Here is a 19,656-nt window from a genome sequence, read left to right as displayed (position 1 = left end):
AAGTGTATATATTATGTTTGTGTTTGTATAAAGCAAAAGAGAACAATATATATAAATATAAATACATATCGCTTCATCTTATACATTTATAATCATACAAATACAAATCTTCCCCTATCCAGTTCTCTTTGCCTTTCTCTCTTTCTCGCTTCATACAAACACAAATTATACAAAGCGAGAGAGAGATTTGATATACAAATACAACTGTTTTAACTCAATTTAATTGTATACGAATTCAAATTTTACGTAGATATACAAACACAAAGAATATATACATATACAAACACAATTTTTATAAACAGAGACAGACGATTTATACAAATCGCTACAATTTATACAAATCAGATGTCTGCGATTTTATACAATCAGATGCTACCTGCAATTTTATTCAAATCTGATGCTATAGTTTACTATGAAGCACAAATACAAAACTGTAGTTATAGAGCGCTAATATGATTTTTATGTTTGTTATTCCTAAAATTTACTCGTTAACAATACAATTATAAATGATAGCAGTTAACAATACAATTATAAATGATACTAGCAGTTAACGATACAAATACAAAAAGTAACACCACACACATATGATAATAGGACTATTTAAAAACGAATTGTGATTGTTAAGCCAACCGCAATATTGGCTTGTAGTGTTATTAATGTTGGATTATCATATTAGTTGGTGAATAGACTAAAATTTTATTGTATCAATTGTATTATGATACAAATCGATTAGATGTATAAATTAATTGTAATTCTCCTTTCTCTTCATATCTCGATTGTCTCTCCCCTTCTTCTAACATGTAATCAGGGGTGGATCAATGAAGGCCCGTGGAGTGTCACGCCACCACAAACTTCGATGAAAACTCTATATATATAGGTATATATATGTATAACAAAGATAAAAATAATAAATGTGTTACCAGTCATATATATATATATATACACTGATTTAGTATTAATAAATAATTACTTTTTGACTAATGAAATTTATTAATCTTTTAACTTTTCTTTATTTCTTATTAGTTTATATTTATTTAAAGATACAAAAGTTTAATGAAAATTTTTGTTCCCTCTTCACATTGAAAATCATGTCCGTCTTCTTCACTAAATATCAACATCTCTCGCCTCATCGCTCTATTGCTATTGCTTTTTCGTTTAGATTTGAGTTATCAACTCGATGCTTTCGTAATTCATATGTGAGGTGCTATTTCCAAAATTTTCAACTTACAAGGAATTTGTGATTTGACAAAGATATTTATTGAGGGAAATTTTGTGAAAAATTATTCACTTATTTATTTCCTTGTGAAGTTCACTATAATTTTACGTGATGATACGATAATTGTGAAGAAAACATTTTCATTCATAAAGCACATAAAAAATAAAGTGCGGAATAACATTGTTGATATATCTTTAAATGATTATTGAATTTGTTATATAGAGTGTAATATATTTGTAAATGTAAGTAATGATGACATTATTGACCACTCTCAGAATATAATGAAAACTCGTCGAGATAATTATAAATGAATGATGAATATTTTATGATATTAGTAATATTATTGAAAGTCTTAGCTTTATGCACTTCATGATCACAATCGAATGTGGATTGTACTGTTCATACCTTGTTTTTGACAATCGCAGTTGAATGTGGAGTGTACTGTTCATATTTTGTTTTTGAGCTTGTTAGATCGATAAGACGAATAATTTGATTCAACGCCTAAATTGATTTAATCGATAAATTTAATTGACACCTATAGACTTTTAATCATGGATCCCACCCTGCATATAATTACAGATTATAATTAATCAAATTATAATCACACACCTCTAAATAAATTCAAACTGTAGTTATTTTTAAAAGTTTCTAATTCAAATAGTCTAAAATTAAATTATCATAAGAGATCTTAAATATATATACATACATAGAAATATCATTAATTTAGAAATGCTTTTTTTTTTTGTCTCGCATATTACTTGTTTTTATTGTATATTCTTGAAAGACATATTTAATTTTACATAATAATATTACTATTTATAAAAATAAGTATTAATTCTGGTCATTAGAAGTCACATCTATTTGCAATACACCCAGTTGGATATTGATGTAAAAACTTTGTTTTTATTTGTATAAAGATTTAAGCTATTTAACTCAAAATTTTAAAATATTTTCAATCAAAAATCGATAGTTCTTTTTTATATATATAATATTTAATATTATTTCAACTAAAATTAAAATCGTAAAATTTACATAAAGATTTAAGCTATTTAATTCAAAATTTTAAAATATTTTTATTCAAAAACTGATAGTTCTTTTTTATATATAATATTCAATATTATTTCAACTAAAGTTAAAATCGTAAAATTTACATAAGCTATTTAACTCAAAATTTTAAAAATATTTTAAATCAAAAATCGATAGTTCTTTTTTTATATATAATATTCAATATTATTTCAACTAAAATTAAAATCGTAAAATTTTACTATTAAATTTTTTTGGCCCCTATGTATGTATAGTAACAAAATAATACAATGGCTAATAATGATCAAATCCGAGTGTAAAGCTCTACCCGTCTTAACCTTGAGCCACCGCTGTCCTCAGTCAGTGGCACAATAGCTGATTTTGCCGTCTTCATTATAGCCAAGGTATTGTCTTCTCTATATCTTTATCAACAACTCAGCTGCATAAATCTTTAGCTGTACGATGATAATCAGAAAGCAAATATCAAACATTTGTGTTTCTTTTGAAGCACCCTTTAATACCCAAAATCTGTTCTTTATCAAACACTTTTCAGCAATAACCCCAACCCCATCTCCAGTTTACTCAGATACACAAAAATTGGACACCCATTTGAGGTCTCTTTGTGAAAAGCCTAATCCCAAGTATAACAATGCAGTTTCACTTTTTAACCATGTAATTGATGATTTTAGGCAAACCCCATCCGAGTCAACTTGCAATTTTCTTGTTGTAACTTTGGCTAAGAGTAAGGAGTACAATCTTGCTTTAAGGGTGTATTGTAAAATGAGAAAAGCCCAAGTCTTGCCCAGGTTTTTATCATTAGCTGCTTTAATTGAATGTTTTGTTTATGTTCATAAGCCTAAATTAGCAATTGGTGTATTGGGGTTGATGTTGAAGAATGGTTATAAGGCTAATGTTTATGTTGTTAATGTTATATTGAAGGGTTTATGTGAAAATGGTATGGTTGTTAATGCTATTAAGTTTGTTTGGGGTTTGGATATGAAAGAGGTAACACCTGATATAGTTAGTTTAAACACCCTAATGAGAGGACTTTGTAGAGAGAAGAAAATACAAGAGGCTTTGGATTTGAGGTTTAGTATGGAGAAGGTGGTGAATTTTACCCCTAACTCGTATACGTATGCCATTTTGATGGAGGGTCTTTGTTCGGACGGGAGGTTTGATGATGCTATTGGATTGTTGGAGGAGATGAGAGTAAAAGGTTTGAAAGAGGATGTTGTTGTGTATAGTACACTCATAAATGGGCTTTGTAACAAAGGATATGTTAGTAGAGGGAAAGAATTTTTGAATGAGATGTTGGAGAAAGGAATTTCTCCGAGTGTTGTCACTTATTCTTGTTTAATTAATGGATTTTGTAAGCAGGGGAAATTGAAAGAAACTACAATGTTGTATGATGATATGTTGGACCGCGGAATCCAGCCTGACATTGTTACTTTTACGGGAATGATTGGTGGCCTCGGCAATAATGGGATGGCTAAAAAAGCAATTGAATTGTTCAATTTGATGATACGTAGGGGTGAGGAGCCTGGAAACATAACTTACAATATTCTTTTAAGTGCACTATGCAAGGAAGGGTTATTGGCCGATGCTTTTGACATTTTAAAATTGATGATAGAGAAAGGAAAGACACCCGACGTGATCACTTACAATACACTAGTAAAAGGACTTTGTAAAAGTGGGAAATTGGACGATGCCGTGACACTTTTTGATTCGATGTTGGGTGACGAAACTTATGTTCAGCCGGATGTTATAACAATGAATGTACTGATTCGTGGGCTTTGCCAAGAAGGCTCCCTTGATAAGGCAGGGGAAATTCATAACAAGATGGTTGAGAACAAGTCTTTAGTTGATATTGGAACCTTTACTGTACTTATTGGAGCTTATATAAAGGCAGGCAACATTGTCAAAGCTTTTGAACTTTGGAAGCAGCTAAATCAATTGAATCTTATTCCAGATTCAATAACCCATAGCACCATAATTGATGGATTTTGCAAGCTGTGTGCGCTCAACATTGCAAAAGGTTTGTTTCTCAGATTTAGAAAGAAGGGATATCATCCAACTGCTTTTGATTACAACAGCTTGATGGATGCCTTATGCAAAGAGGGTAGCTTGGAGCAAGCAAGGAGGTTGTTTCAAGAGATGTTAGATGGAAATTGTGAACCAGACGTAATCTCATACAATATTATCATTGATTCAACTCTTGAAGCAGGAAATTTGCAGTCTGCTAAGGAGTTGCTTATCGATATGTCCCAGAGGGGTTTGAGTCCTGATGTCTTCACTTTCTCCATATTAATAAACAGGTTTTCGAAGCTTGGACAGATGGAGGAGGCGAAAAAATTATTTGTGAGAATGAATGCTTCTGACTTGACACCGGACATTACTGTGTATGATTGTTTACTCAAGGGATTTAGTTTGAATGGTGAAACAGAAGAAATTATTGATTTGCTTCGCAAAATGGCTGCTAAGGGCATTGAGCTAGACCTCGGACTTACGTCCACCATCTTGCAATGTCTTTGTAATATTTCTGAAGATCTTAATGTGGAGGAACTGTTGCCAAACTTTTCGCAGAAAAAATCAGAAGGATTTAGTATTCCCTGCAGTGAGTTGTTGATGAAGCTTCAGAAGAGTCTCCCCAAGCTTCAGTTAGATTCTGCTTTGTAGTACAATCTCACATGCTTCTGGCAGTTATTGAGGGAGCTTTCTTTTCTACATAGGTATTACATTTTGACATTTAAAGCTTTTGCAACGCAATGCAGGGTATGTTGTAATTCCATAGTCTATTATTTTTTCTTGTCGAAAGGCAAGCATCCTAGAATATACATTAAATGCCGGGAGAGTAGGTTATCTTGTATGGTCCTATATTTCATGCATCACTTAGGTTTCTACTTACTTTTTATTGAACTATATGTTAAAAGGTTTTAATTAGAGAAATCCCTCAAGGCACACAACTCCTCCTCCACTTCCATCTTAAATATTGGAGTTGCCTTCGTTATCATATTTCATGATAAATCTTTTTCAGAAAATAAAATAAAATGTGGACTTTCCCTAACTTATCCTTGTATTAAAGTTTTTTCAGATACCTTTGACCTTAAGTTGAACTCATGATTGTCATATGTATTTGTATTGATCTAGCAAGATTTACATAAAGAAAATAAGTTGTGTTATTGATGAAAATGGAAGTGACCTTAACCTTACGATATGAATGCCTACAAGTGTCATCATGTTTTTGAATCCTTGACTACAATTTTTATTCAAATAATATTTGAGACTATTTTGATAAGTTTTAGAGTTAAGATTCATGTTATACGAGATACAAACGTAATCATTGTATCTCATATATCATGATTCTTAAAGCTGTGTAGGTAAAGCTGCACACAGAGAGAGGGAGAGATTTTGATTTTTTTTATGTGAGAGAGGAGAAAGAAATATCTGGTGCTTGCAGAGGTAGCTGAAATCGTGAAAGAAGACAACAATTCATCATTTGTGTTGAGGTCATGCCAAACCCGCAACAACCTTTGGTCACTGACCAGGGTGATTGCCTTACATTAAAAAAAAATCATCATTTGTGCAAACTGGAAACTGCTTTCAGTGAATCAGTTTCTGTTGCATCAATTATTTATATTGTACTCAATGCTTTTCCACTATGCTAATGACTTTTGTCCGTCTTTTATTCTTTTGTGGTTCTCCTCTGTTTGGTTTTTCTTGCCTGGTTAAAGTAATACCTATTTGGTATGCCACTTATGGAACCTCAATGTCATGGGCTTATTAGCTATGGCAATTGGCACACACTACTTTTTCTTTTGATACCTAAACTGTGTTTTTTTGGTTTATTCTGTTACTTTCCTCCATTATGAGGGCAGGGAATACGATGGTCGAGTAGGTTTCAAAACTCATTTCTGGGTTTATGATACTAGATGAATTGATTTTCATTTCTACTAAACTCGCTCTCTGTTTTTACTTTTTAGTACAAGGAAATAACTTGTTAACGCTATCGAAATTACACTTACTGTTTGAATGCATCTATTTTCTGTAATCGGTTTGCTCTATCTCAATTTAGCAGTATATTTTTGCTTCTCTGGTTAGCTTGCACAAGTTTATAATGAAGTTCCATCTAGAAAATGGAAATGTCATTTGGCTGTTTTTCCTAATGATACCATTGTAAGTTTATTCGGGAGTTTGTGGATCTAGTTATGGAAGTGTGTTTAGATTTTGTTTGGAGATACTGTTTTTCTTTACCCTTGTTCTAGTTCATTTATGTGAAGAGCACTTTATCTGAATGGAATTTGTATAACTTATTTGGAGTGGTGGTTCACAGGTGGAAACATGTCGAGGCCACTCCATAGAGGTGTGTCTTGTGGGGGGCGGTTATTGGGTAACAGTCATGATTCATTTGGATGACTCCCAGGTGAAATATAAAACAGAGAAGGATGATTTCGACCATAATCACTCACCTGGTGATCAGACTCATCTTTCTATGACTGTAACTGTGGACCTAGTTCGAGGCATACTTGCTTAGTTCTCCCTCCTGCTAATTACAAAATTCCATTTTGTGTGGCCTACTGAAAAAGACGTCATCTGGCATGCAAATATTAATATCACTGCACAGGAGGTGCTCTATTCTGGAAGTTTAACCAAAAGGTGAACGCGAAATTCTACTTTCTCTTTATTTTTTTGTAAACAAAAGATTGCAATATCTGCCTAGGTCTCCACTATTATTTCTTCATTTTTCTGATCTTGTTTAATTGTATGCTGCAGAGTTGGGTTATCATCCGTGATACGGCTCCACTGATTGAGTTATCAAGAGTTCACACAGCACTGTTGAAATGGAATGCACGAGTTGTATAGATATTTGAAGTCGCACTAATTTACCAGAAACCATTCTCTAAAGACAATCAAGCTAAATGTTGGCTTGATAAGACATACTTTGCTCGATCAATAGTTAAATTTCGAACAGAAGAAGAAGAAAGGGTTCTGCAACAAGACCAAACACAATTCCTATGGTGCCATAAGGTGTACATAGGGCCATGTAAGTACACGATTTGAAGAACAGGACAATCAAGAAAATTATAGTGCTATAAGTTTTATTTGTGTATTGTTATTAAGGCAATTCAAATTCTGAATGTATCTTTTAGACCGAGTCTGGAATTACAATGAGAGTTATGTTTACTGTAAGAATCTTGTTAGTTTGTGATTCAGGCAAGTATGAGCAAGAAAATATGATGCAGAAAGTGCACTAAGAATGACCCAGTAGTCAATGAAGTGAGGAGAATTACTAGGTTTCATGTTCAAATTTTCAGAAAAAGGCAAAAACACTAGGTGATTTCTTTCATCAGCCTAAGTCTTGAGGGGTGGAGTTACCTGGATACTGGTTGCTGGTAGGAGATAGCATGTGTAGTGAGGAAGTGATCGAGTCTCGGCGAATAGAGTTACATGAGTACCTCTTGTTGGTGGAAGGTAGCATGTATCAGGTGAAACTAGTCGAGCTGAACACAAGTTGGTTTGAACACTATAGTTATTCAAAAAAGGCTCGGAAAATAATGACACTAATTTTTGTTTTGGTTCGGGCAAACTTACCTGGTTGCTGGTAGGAGATAGCATGTGTAGTGAGGAAGTGATCGAGTCTCGGCGAATAGAGTTACATGAGTACCTCTTGTTGGTGGAAGGTAGCATGTATCAGGTGAAACTAGTCGAGCTGAACACAAGTTGGTTTGAACACTATAGTTATTCAAAAAAGGCTCGGAAAATAATGACACTAATTTTTGTTTTGGTTCGGGCAAACTTACGTTCATTGATTAATTTCTATGACAAGTTACCCAACACGGAACGGAGAACACTCTTAAGGCTTGTTCATTGATTAATTTCTATGACAAGTTACCCAACACGGTACGGAGAACACTCTTAAGGCTTGTTTGGTACGATGGATAAGAGATAACTAATCCCAGATGTTTAACCCACAATTAAAAGGTGAAATAATAATTTTAGAATAATTAATCTCGAGATAATATAGTCCCCAATCAAAAGTGCCCTTAGTTTCCCTAACAAGGATCGATTGGTTTCTAAATTTTATTGCTAGCGAAACACTAATTACGGGTATATTCCTCTACAATTAGAGGTTTCGGCTTCAAACTTTTTCGGGCATGAAAAGAAAATCTTATAAATTATTTTGGGCATGAAAAGAAAATCTTGTAAGTTATGCCTTACGCAAGGTGATTTTAAATTATTCCGACTCTAATATGGACACAAATAAATCTTATTTTCATGATCGGTAATAGTAGCTGTCAATAATTAGGTCGAAAATCAAACCAAAAAAAAAAAAAAAAAGTCTCCGGCGAGAAATTCCCAATTCACCGCGTCGGCGTCGACCCTGAATAAGCTTCTCCGTTGTATTCAATCTTTCAGTTGATGGACAAAACAAAATCCCCTGAAGTCGTCGCCGGCGTAATTCACAACGCTTTTTTTCAAGCATCTGGTATGTTTCTCCGGTGAACCTTTTTCCGGTAGACTTTTCTACATGCAACATTTTCTGCGAAAGGTATCTATCTACAAAAAGAATAATGGGTTCGGAGTATATATTGATTACATCTATTATTCTGTGTGATTTAGAATAAGATTTTGTTAATTTTTGGGAAATAATGTTTGGTGTCCTAACTAGTAGTAGAAAACAAGACTTGATTTTGTTGTGAGCAGAAGTCCAGATGTTTGTTCATTTGTTCTGTTTTGTGGATCACATGAAGTTCTTGTAGTTGTGGGGCTTTGAATTGTGATGAGTTAATGGAGTTTGATTGTTTTGTTACAGTATTGGCTATTATGAAGAAAAAGCCCCCTAGCTTGGTGAGCTTGTGTCTTGGAGTTATTGGTAGACATTTTGAGGATATCATTGAAGACCTCGCCGAGATAGCTGCTATTCCGTCCACCATGAAGGTTGAGCATTCTTATGCCTGGTTTTATACATAATTTGGTTGTAGTTATTCTGAAAGTGTACCCTTTGGTTGATGTGAATACAACTAGATTTAGTTGGCAATCGTTTAACCCGAAAACTTTTGCTTCTTAAGGCGTGGTGCCTTTTGTGCTTCAGTTAACTGTATGTTCTTCTGCAATTCCCTTAAGATAATAAGGTTTTCATTCCACAAAATGACATTATAGATGTCCTATTTCCTAGTCAAGCAATTTATTATGCCACCATATTAAGGGTGAACGTAATAGTGAAGGAATGTTTCCCCGGAATCTTTCATCCAACTTTTGACAAAAGACTGCTTCTTCGCTATCAAAGAAATCATTTATTTTTTTCTTCCTTCGTTTGTTTTCATTGAGGGAATTGTTTGGTGGAGATTGAAGTGGTGGTGGAGAAGGTTAACTAACAAAGTAAAATAAAGCTGTCAATCCATGCTATCTTGCAAAACTATTTAATGAATTATTGGAAAATGTGGATTTACATCCTAGCTTGTCCTTTCGACTCTAATTTTTCTGGTTACTGAAACAATCTGTTTTAATTGTTAGATGGCACTTGTGGCAATTGCAAGAAGGAGAAGGCTATTGAATGACGATGTCATTGTTGCATTGGCTGATAGCTCCTGGAAAATCCTGGACTTGTCTGGTTCGGAGGTTTCTGATTTTGGCCTATCACAAGTGGTTAAAACTTGCAAACATCTGCAAGCAGTTGATATAAGGTGTTGTATATTGATCATTTCATTTGTCGAGGGTTTCTTTGTTTTCAGAAACAACATGCATGTCAGAAAAGATCTTCTGGTTTAACTTCCTTATTGGATATGCATGGTGCGCCAACTATATCTTGCTACATGACACCTCTCATTTCCACTAAGGCACACATAATTTTTTGTCCTTTGTCAAAATTCTGCAATTAGTAAGGAGCCCTCACTACTAGTAAATTAAATCAAGTAGTGTGCTGACTGTATGGCTTAAAAAATATGTTATGAGGCGTTAACTCCCATTTTCTACTCTTCTTGCTTTCTCTAACTGGTTCTTGATCTCGTACTTGTGTAAAAGAATTTATTCCAAGTGCTTTTCTGGATTCACTTTTCTTTAAAGTTGCATTACACACTTTGTGCAGGCCACACTCTCACCTATTTCAGTCCTTTTTCTGCTGCTCAACTTAAATTTGGTTTTGAAATGTGAACCTAAATATGAACATCCATTGTCACAGTCGCTGCAGCAAGCTCACATCAGTCAGTGTATCAGAACTCTTGCAGAACTGCCGGTCTCTGGAAATACTGAGATGGGGGTAGGTTTCCTTTCTTAAATCAAGTCACTTCTTTCAGTCATGAAGCATAAAACATCGTGTGTAACAATAACAAGATCTGGTCCATTGGATTTCCCCTAAGCTAACATTTCATAAATGATTGTCTGGTTAACCTCGAGGCTACTGATGCAACCATTTGGTTTTCTTATAACTTGCTTAGAACCTGTGGACCTTTTCATGTTAAATAATGTTTTTTTACTAATGAGTACATTCAGTATTAAGATTCTTCTCAAATATGTGCATAGTGTAAGCATTCATCGGCTATTTTTTAGATATTTGAACTTGCCTTACTTAAGGATGCTCAAATTTGATGCATTTGTTTTTTCTGTGTGCATAGTGTAAGCATTCGTTGACTATTTTTTAAGATTCCTGTGGATAAAGTAAAAAAGTATGCTATTATTAGGGATAGAACACACAACCTCAAACTATTTTTACAAAAGAACCTTGCATCTTTCAACTATTTACACAAATGTCATTTGAAGTTTTTTCTATGGAAGAGATCTTTTGTAAAAATCTAGGTTCATCATATACTTTGCTTGATAAAACACTCTCAACAAATAAGGAAAATGTAGAAATTAACCACATAACCAAAATGAATCAAATTTAATGTTGCAGAGGCTGCCCTCGGAGTGAGAACACAGCTCGTAGATGCCTCCGTTTCTTGAAACCAATACTAGAGCATGTGGAAGGAGATTCTTGGGAGGAACTTGATACCTTGGAAATAGCTCATGGTGCGACATCCTTGCGTTGGCTTTTATGGGTATGAGTTGTATTTCCTGTTCAAGCTTGCAAAACTTCATCTTTCTTATTAAGCGTTATGCATGTGACTTATGAACTAGAATAACAAATAGATTATTTTTATTGTATATTCTTAAAAGACATTAAATGTTTTAAATTCACATAATAATAGTACTATTTATAGAAGTATTAGTTTTAGTGTCAGACATTTACTTGCAATACATCAAGTTGGATGCTGACGTAAAAACTCAATTTATTAATATGAAGATTTGAGCTGTTTAACTCAAAGTTCTAAAGTATACCAATGCAGTTTCACTCTTTAACCATGTAACTGCTGATTTGGGGCAAACCCTGTCCAAGTCAACTTGCAATTTTCTTGTTGCAACTTTGGCTAAGAGTAAGGAGTAGTCTCCTGAATTCAGACTAATATCTAATCCTTTTGCAGCCAAAAGTTGAAAAGGAACAGCTGGAGATTTTGTCTGAAGAATGCCCACGAGTCATAGTAAATCCAAAGCCGTCGCCACTCGGTTACAGGGGGATTGATATACCTAGAGAAGCAAGACTAGATGTATCATTAGATGATCCCATGGTTGAAGATATTGACCCCAAGATCTGGGCAGTTTCTGGAATTGTACCTAGAACATCACCATCATCAGTTTCAAGCTCAGAAGATTTGCCCATTGCAGAAAAGTTTAGACTTGCATTTCTTGAGAGAGATACTAGACTAGCGCCAAAGCGAGCAAAGAATGCAAGACAACACCAACGACGTGCAGAAAAGGAATGGGTAACGATGAATAGTAGGGCAAAAGCACTAGCACTTGCCTCACTGGCTAGCAAATCCCTTAACATCCGGAATTGAAAATAGATGTTTAGTTATATGAAAACTGTTTTTGATCTCTGTCAGTCAACAATACACAAAGCTTCTGTATTCAGACTCTTTCAGGCAATGGAAAAGCCTCCTATTTGGGACATCACACTGTTAATAGTAAGGCCACTGTCAAAGAGTTGTGTATATTGTTCTTGGTAGTAGTTGTTCCTGCGTGAATGTACATTAGAAAGTTGCTGCTAAAGATTCATATATTGAGCTACTCTAGCTTTCTCTTTCCATGTGCAGTGCATAAATTCCTTGCAAATGCCAAATCAAACTTATGCTACTCCAGAGTTGTTTTCACTAAGAGGCTTTAGAACAATAATATTTACAACTCATATAGCTCAACAATTACCAAACATAATATTTACAATCCATATCATCTTATATACATTGATAAGTTCAGGATTTCCATCTTCTTCAGCAACGCTAACTAGCATAGGCAAAGCATGTCAAACAACGATTTGTGCCTTGCAAGCGCTAGGTTCACTGTTTGGTCAAGTTTCGAATGACGTAAGGAAGGATGCCACCATGCTCAAAATACGTCAGCTCAACCTACAATTCCAAATCAACAAATATATGACTCGTTATTTACACCAAACCAATAGATACATAACATATGTTTGCACATAGATACACAACAAGTTTCAAATGATGTAAGTTGATAAGGTGGTAGTTATGTTCTCTTTTGTCTATTAATCCTCAAGGGACCAAGTTCAAACAAAATGTCAAGAATTGCAACGACCCAACTTATAATGCAGCTTTCACTAGTATATGAAACAAGAAAATGAAGGGCAAACTTATTCAATAGTATTCCAGTTTAACTGCTGAAAACACAATTTGATCATTTACTTTAACATTTTACTTATTCAACACACTAGACTAGGATAAAAAGGTTGTAATATATAGCAGAAACAAATAATGATTACCTCTGTGTCAAATCTAAGAGTACAGATGAAAGATTTTCCACTATCAGTAGTCACAGCAACATCTTGTCCAGGCCTTATATCAGAAATCTTCTGTGGGAGGTCAATAGTGTAACACTCGTGACCAGTCAAACCAAGTGTTTCTGCGTCCTCACCATGCTTAAAGGAAAGTGGAATAAGTCCCATTCCAACCAGGTTGCTGCGATGTATCCTCTCAAAGCTTTTAGCTATTACTGCTTTTACTCCCTGTTTCAAGAACAATAATGCACCATCCATAGAGAAAAAGGATAATCTGAACCGCAGAAAACTAGACTAAAATACTTACTAGTAGCATTGGTCCCTTAGCAGCCCAATCACGGGAACTCCCACTCCCATATTCTGCTCCAGCAACAACAATCGTGTCGTGCCCCTCAGATTTGTATCTCTGCAAGTAGTTCAATATAGCATAACGAAACATTAATCATCACATATGACAAGGGGGTGCATATGGAATATGCATATAGTCAAACAAGTGGAATATTTCCTGAATAGACATTGTAACTCACCATTGCTGCATCATACACATACAGTTTCTCCCCTGTCGGTATGTGAATGGTCTTTGGACCAACTTCCCCATTCAAGAGCTTGTTGACGATGCGAATGTTAGCAAAAGTACCTCTAGTCATCACCTCATCATTTCCACGTCGGCTTCCATATGAATTGAAGTCCCTCCGTTGAACTCCATGCTCCATAAGATACTTTGCAGCAGGACTATCCTTGTGAATGCTACCTGCTGGTGAGATATGGTCAGTGGTGATACTATCACCAAAGTTCAATAAGCAGAAGGCATCCTTCACCCCATGAGGACCCGGAGGGTCCATACTCATGCCCTTGAAATATGGGGGTTGATGGATATAGGTGGAGTTTGGGTCCCATGCATAGATACTGGACGATGGAACCGAGAGTTGATTCCAGAAAGGATTTCCCTGAGTAATAGCTTCATAAGTGCTCTTAAACATCTCAGGGAGCACACTTGATTGAACAACCTACAGGAAATCGCTTTTAGTCGTATTTGAAACGCCATGGGGATAATCATTGCTTATTGAGGAAAGCAAAAACATAATACCTCCGCTATTTCTTTATTGCTAGGCCATATGTCCTTTAAGTAAACACTTCTTCCATCTTTTCCAATTCCAACAGGCTCCTTCTCGAAATCAATGTCCACCTGAAACATGCAAGCAAAGGAGGTAATACTAGTGGTTAGAAGCAAGACTCGGAAACAAACCCCTTCCCCCCATCCTTAAGACTAAAAAAAAACAGAAGAGAAATCTTGGTTGGCTAAATAAGAACAAGAAATAGGTGAAACGAAACACTGGCAGCAGAGAGTATCAAGTAATAAACTCTTTCAGAAGAAAAATGCTAAACAAGACTGGAAAGGGTTCTAGTTGGCACATTTATAGTGAAACTGAAGGCCAATATTTGAGAGTAGCCAATGGAAAATAGAGTACAGAAAGAAGCTATCTCAGCACAAAAAGTTCACTCCTTCAGCAAATTATATGCCCAAAAGATAGTATTTCAACAAACATATTGTAGAATTTGGAGTTCCACGGTTAGCAGGGGTATCAATTTAAGAAAATGAGGGACAGCTCCCCCCACTATTTCGTTTTAGCATACCGTTCCTGCAAGTGCATATGCGACAACTAGCAGTGGTGAAGCAAGATAATTAGCTCTTGTTAGAGGGTGAACACGGCCTTCGAAGTTCCGATTTCCAGAAAGTACAGCTGCAGCAACAATGTCTGCAAAATGAATCCCAAGAAACATCATCAACATAGACAATCATTTTTCTTGCTAAAACATGACCTGCTCAAGCAGCCTGAATGCCACCGGAGCGCCATGTTAAAGTACTACAAAATGCACAACATAGAGCACCACATGAAAGTACTACATATTGGACAGGGCTTAACCAAAAAATAGCAAGGGTCAGGGGCTAAATTGGACAGTACCATTGTCAGTGATGGCAGAAGCAACTGATTCATCAAGATCTCCAGAATTACCAATACATGTTGTGCAACCATAGCCAACAAGATTGAAGCCCTGCTGGTTCAGGTACTTTTCTAGACCACTGCAATACATGGTCACACATTAATTCAGGGAGAACAAATAATAATGTTCACGGGAAGAGCCACGATAAGTAACAACCGATCACAAACTTTACCTCTTATGGAGGTATTTTGTAACAGCCCCTGAACCTGGAGCCAGACTTGTTTTTATCCATGGTTTAACCTGTTGAATAATCAGACAAGTTAACTTCAGAAGCATGCTGCATCTGTAACTAATTTAGCTCCAGAAACGCTGCATAACAAACAATGAGGCCTGCAGCATTAGTTTAAGCACTAAACTAACCTCCAACCCTAATTCGCAGGCTTTTTTTGCAACCAGACCAGCTCCAAGCATGACATTTGGATTAGATGTATTTGTGCAGCTCGTTATAGCAGCAATAACTACACTACCATGCTTAAGTTCAGCAGGCAGTCCATGAAATGTGAATTTTGCAACTTTATCTTGCTCCTCCTTGGGCACAGCAAATCCCTGCATGATTAAAATGAAAGTGCTTATTTATTATGCCATTCAACACTTCATGGCATATTTATTTTACAAGTAAACACTTCTATGACGTTCTTGTGTCAGCTACTAAAATGAAGTTTCTTTTTAAAAAAAAATTAAAATCAAAAGTCTCATTTGATTATTGATGTGCAAAAAGATACAATTTTGAGTTTGGCTACCAAAATGAATTGATGCTTCATCAATCAGGATTTTCATGTTTAAGATAAAAAAGAAAAGGGAAAAGAATATCTCCAAAATTCAAAACATTTGCCGAGGAAAGAATACCTTGAATCCTTGTTTGTTATCAAGGCATGCATGCCAATCAGCTTTCATATCTTTGAGAGGGACACGGTCATTTGGCCTATGAGAGACGAGAACAGTGAAAATGCTGGACAGGATCTAAACACAGTTATAAATATTACTACCTTTTTGGTCCTGAGACACAGGGTTCAACATCAGCAAGTTCCAATTCCAAATAAGACGAGTAAACTCTCTCCTCTTGAGGCTGTATTGTAATATTATACTGCTGAGTTACATCACAAAATTTGAACATAAATATATGAGGATAACATTGTTGTAGAAAATTACCTCGTTGTAGTCAACAAACATTTTGTTTGCCCTCAAGTACTCCTCAATCATTGTTATCTAATCATACAAAGTAATGAGACTGTTAGAAATATCCGAGCATTTTATTATTTAAGCAGACCCCTATTAAAGGAGAGAAAAAGAGGGAAAAACTAACTGTTTCCTCACTCCGTCCAGTTAATCTAAGGTACTGTAATGTCATATGATCTACCGGGAAGAAACCCATGGTAGCTCCATACTCGGGAGACATATTTGCAATTGTTGCCCTGTCAGCCAATGATAGTGAAGCTAGTCCTGGACCTATATACCAAAGAAACTAAATGAGCCACATGCAGAGAAGACATTGCTTTTGCCATTTTAAAGGAGCCCGAGCGATGGTTAAATACCGTAGAACTCCACAAACTTTCCGACAACACCGTGCTTTCTTAACATTTGAGTTACAGTTAAGACTAAATCAGTAGCCGTCACCCCATCATGCAATTTTCCAGTCATTCTAAAGCCGACAACACCAGGCAAAACCATGCTCATCGACTGTCAGATAAAAAAACAGAATGGGGAAAAATCAAGTTAATTGAATGATAGTGTTTATCAAGGGATGAAATTGTAAAGTGATGATTGATTTGACAAGTGACAATAACAAGTAGAAGTTAATAGGCCAAGATATTTGAAAAGGGAAGTATGTCTAGGCAAATCATCTCACCTTGGCATTCAAGGAATCAATGCAGTGACAACAAATGAAGGACAGGGCTGATTCATAGCAAGTTTATAGGCAGGGGCGGAGGCAGCATATAATGAGGGGGTTCATCCTAACCCTCTCGGCGAAAAATATTACTATTTATACATGGTTAAAATTATTTTTTAGGTATGTATAATAAATATTGAAACCCCTTCTACTAGTTCGTGTGTTTACTTCTCAGATTTTGAACCCCTTATTAAAATTTCTGACTCCGCCACTGTTTACAGGCTGCGAGATCTCATATACTAATATACTACTACTATATAGGATGGAGCATAAAATCACTTAAATGTTGAAACAAATTAAATACCTGGCCAAGCATTGTCGCCTCTGCTTCAATGCCACCAACTCCCCATCCAGCAACTCCTAATCCATCAATCATTGTGGTGTGAGAGTCTGTCCCGACTAGACTATCAGGATAAAGTACACCATCCGAGTTGAAAACTACGCATCCAAGGTACTCCAAATTAACCTATAGAATAGTTGAGAGGAGAATAAGGAAGCAAACATGCGAAATGGTGGCAAAATAAAACTAAAAACAACACTTTTAATGCAGGTTAATACCTTGGCAGCAACATGGATTAGGCCTCTCTTCATTTATTTTCTTAGATCAAAAGAAAAAAGAAAGCACGATGATACCTGGTGAACAATACCGGAACCAGGAGGAACAACAAGCATGTTGCGGAAGGCGGTGGAACCCCATCTGAGAAAAGCAAACCTCTCTTTGTTTCTTTTGAATTCAATATCCATATTAGCCTGCAAAGCATTTTCCGACCTTGCAACATCAACTTGCACCGAGTGGTCAATTACAAGGTCAACTGGAACCTGTATAGATTATCAATGTCTCAATATACAGGATGATAAACAAGGAACCACTACCACCCTCTGTAGAGAAATAGAGGTCTTGAGCAATCTAGGCACCAGCTGAACAAGAAATGTACCATAGGATTGATCTTATCAGGATCACTACCAAGCTCCTTCATAGCATCACGCATAGAGGCAAGATCAACCACAGATGGAACTCCAGTAAAATCCTTAGTACATCATTAAAAGCGTATTGAAAGTGAGCAAGAATTCAAAATCATAAATCTGCTAATTCATACAGCATTTCATTATTTTAACCTGCAGTAACACACGGGCAGGCTTAAATGGAATTTCAACTTGCTTTGGTGCAGTATTTTCCCAGTCCAGGATCTTCTCAACATCATCCTTGGTTACATGGAAATTGTCACAATTCCGTATAGCAGATTCCAATAGTATCCTTATAGAAAAAGGCAGCTTGTCTGCATCAAAAGAAATGAAATGCAGAAAATTCTGAAATATTGGCATGATGATAAAGACAATCAATATTAAATGCAAGGACTAGATCATCATTACAGGTTCGAACTTAAACATAGCTAAATAATTTGAGTGCATACTAATCCTTGGATCATTTAGAGCAGGAAGACTGTAGAATTTCCCAAACTCACCACCTCCAGGCTTGGGAAGACTAGTAAATATTCCTTTGAAAGGATGTTCCGAAGCTGGATAAAGATTCAAAAGGATCATTTGATTTAGGATCTCTCAGACAAAACTAAAGAATCATACATCATAAAATTCATGCAGAAGGATTTGCAGTAGCAAAATTTGCATCAGACGACGTGCCAATTCCAAATTCGAAAGGGAAGACATTGACATTAACACAATAACAGCCACAGCCTTGTTATGCATGTAAACCATAAAAGACTTTAGTTTCAACCTCAATTACACCTACTCTTCATAAAAAACAAGTTAGAAAACCGAATATATGATTCAGGTGCATATATTAGAAGGACTAAGGTGCAATTACATGATCAATCCTTCATTACATCACAAATCACAAAAATATGTGCAGAAGTTGCATAGAAAAGAAGCAGATAAATACTAGTAACAACTTCATAACCGAACGCATTTCAACCACCTTAAGCTAACAACAAAATAAATTGAAACGGAGGGAATAGAAAAACTACAAACAGCAGCATGAATATATGATGAATCGAACTCCATAGTTAAACGGAAAGTATGAGGAGATATACCCATAGTAGCAACGTTGCGTTCAACAACTTGACTCGCAGTCCTAATCTGAGCCTTCAAACTGATCGGAAACCGCCGATTGACGCCGTAATTGCTCCAGCGAGGAACAGAGCACCTGATCGATCGGTAAGTAGTAGCAAAAAACCGCGCAGGTTGAATTTGGCGGGAAAATGAGAAGAGGATTCTAGAAACCGCTGAAGTAGACGAAGAAGCTCGAACAAATGATGAAGAAGGAGAAGTGGATAAATACATGATCACATTATCTACCTGAACACGAAAACTATAGAGTTATCATTTATCTCTTTATCTTTTTTGTTTGTTTTGTTTGCTATATATAGTAAAATGCGTGGCGCTGTACTGGGAAAATATACAGAAGGAGCTGGCGAGAACAGAGAAGGAGCAAATTTTTTACTTTTGCAAGCCACGGAATTAGAAATTTTATTTAAAAATTTAAAATATAAAGAGATTAACGCACAATTTTTTTTTAATTATCGATATGAATAGGATTAATTAGATTTAGTATTGTTTTGTCCCAGCCATGTACATTCATGCAGATATTTTCATTGTCTCATATTTAATCTTCCCAATTGTTCCACTTTGAACATGAAAAACAAACAAAAATTGTGATAATTATGCACTCCATTGAATGAAAAGTAT

General features: G+C 35.6%; 3 protein-coding genes across 4 annotated transcripts; 2 read left to right on the top strand and 1 right to left on the bottom strand.

Annotated features, from left to right (window-relative positions):
• Window positions 1–2,560: 2,560 nt before the first annotated feature.
• Window positions 2,561–7,420, top strand: LOC102598477 (pentatricopeptide repeat-containing protein At4g28010). The gene is made up of 3 exons (XM_006346201.2): window positions 2,561–4,968; window positions 6,570–6,892; window positions 7,010–7,420. The coding sequence occupies exon 1, from the start codon at window positions 2,702–2,704 to the stop codon at window positions 4,913–4,915; it is 2,214 nt and encodes a 737-aa protein (XP_006346263.1). The 5' UTR covers window positions 2,561–2,701; the 3' UTR covers window positions 4,916–4,968; window positions 6,570–6,892; window positions 7,010–7,420.
• A 1,011-nt stretch (window positions 7,421–8,431) lies between these two features.
• On the top strand, window positions 8,432–12,337 carry LOC102580276 (uncharacterized). 2 transcript variants are annotated; one of them, XM_006346150.2, is made up of 6 exons: window positions 8,432–8,723; window positions 9,051–9,175; window positions 9,752–9,921; window positions 10,416–10,493; window positions 11,127–11,271; window positions 11,695–12,337. In XM_006346150.2, exons 1-6 carry the CDS (start codon window positions 8,657–8,659, stop codon window positions 12,106–12,108), a joined length of 999 nt encoding a protein of 332 aa, XP_006346212.1. In that variant the 5' UTR covers window positions 8,432–8,656; the 3' UTR covers window positions 12,109–12,337. The 2 variants fall into 2 exon arrangements, with proteins under 2 accessions (XP_006346212.1, XP_015163670.1); XM_015308184.1 differs by having other exon boundaries at window positions 8,720–8,786.
• An 87-nt stretch (window positions 12,338–12,424) lies between these two features.
• LOC102579951 (putative aconitate hydratase, cytoplasmic) lies at window positions 12,425–19,287 on the bottom strand. Its single transcript, XM_006346149.2, has 20 exons — window positions 19,002–19,287; window positions 18,366–18,470; window positions 18,070–18,230; window positions 17,889–17,981; window positions 17,587–17,772; window positions 17,258–17,419; window positions 16,598–16,742; window positions 16,369–16,511; window positions 16,215–16,271; window positions 16,052–16,131; window positions 15,912–15,987; window positions 15,426–15,611; window positions 15,238–15,305; window positions 15,026–15,144; window positions 14,697–14,818; window positions 14,149–14,247; window positions 13,589–14,068; window positions 13,369–13,467; window positions 13,047–13,289; window positions 12,425–12,672 (listed from the first exon to the last, which is right to left on the bottom strand). The coding sequence occupies exons 1-20, from the start codon at window positions 19,249–19,251 to the stop codon at window positions 12,604–12,606; spliced, it is 2,943 nt and encodes a 980-aa protein (XP_006346211.1). The 5' UTR covers window positions 19,252–19,287; the 3' UTR covers window positions 12,425–12,603.
• Between the last annotated feature and the right edge of the window lie 369 nt (window positions 19,288–19,656).

This window comes from Solanum tuberosum, unplaced genomic scaffold (assembly GCF_000226075.1).
Source record: "Solanum tuberosum cultivar DM 1-3 516 R44 unplaced genomic scaffold, SolTub_3.0 scf00076, whole genome shotgun sequence".
NCBI classification, from domain to species: domain Eukaryota; kingdom Viridiplantae; phylum Streptophyta; class Magnoliopsida; order Solanales; family Solanaceae; genus Solanum; species Solanum tuberosum.
This window is presented reverse-complemented; position numbering and strand designations above follow the sequence as displayed.

What these genes read in the sequence shown, in the direction of transcription:
- LOC102598477 (XM_006346201.2), top strand. Translation starts at nt 2,702, where the DNA reads ATGATAATCAGAAAGCAAATATCAAACATTTGTGTTTCTTTTGAAGCA.
- LOC102580276 (XM_006346150.2), top strand. Translation starts at nt 8,657, where the DNA reads ATGGACAAAACAAAATCCCCTGAAGTCGTCGCCGGCGTAATTCACAAC. An exon ending in CGCTTTTTTTCAAGCATCTG is followed by an intron (nt 8,724 to 9,050) that starts GTATGTTTCTCC and finishes GTTTTGTTACAG; the next exon opens with TATTGGCTATTATGAAGAAA. An exon ending in CTGCAAGCAGTTGATATAAG is followed by an intron (nt 9,922 to 10,415) that starts GTGTTGTATATT and finishes CCATTGTCACAG; the next exon opens with TCGCTGCAGCAAGCTCACAT.
- LOC102579951 (XM_006346149.2), bottom strand. Translation starts at nt 19,251, where the DNA reads ATGTATTTATCCACTTCTCCTTCTTCATCATTTGTTCGAGCTTCTTCG. An exon ending in ACAAAATACCTCCATAAGAG is followed by an intron (nt 15,145 to 15,237) that starts GTAAAGTTTGTG and finishes CATGTATTGCAG; the next exon opens with TGGTCTAGAAAAGTACCTGA. An exon ending in ATGTGTATGATGCAGCAATG is followed by an intron (nt 13,468 to 13,588) that starts GTGAGTTACAAT and finishes AACTACTTGCAG; the next exon opens with AGATACAAATCTGAGGGGCA.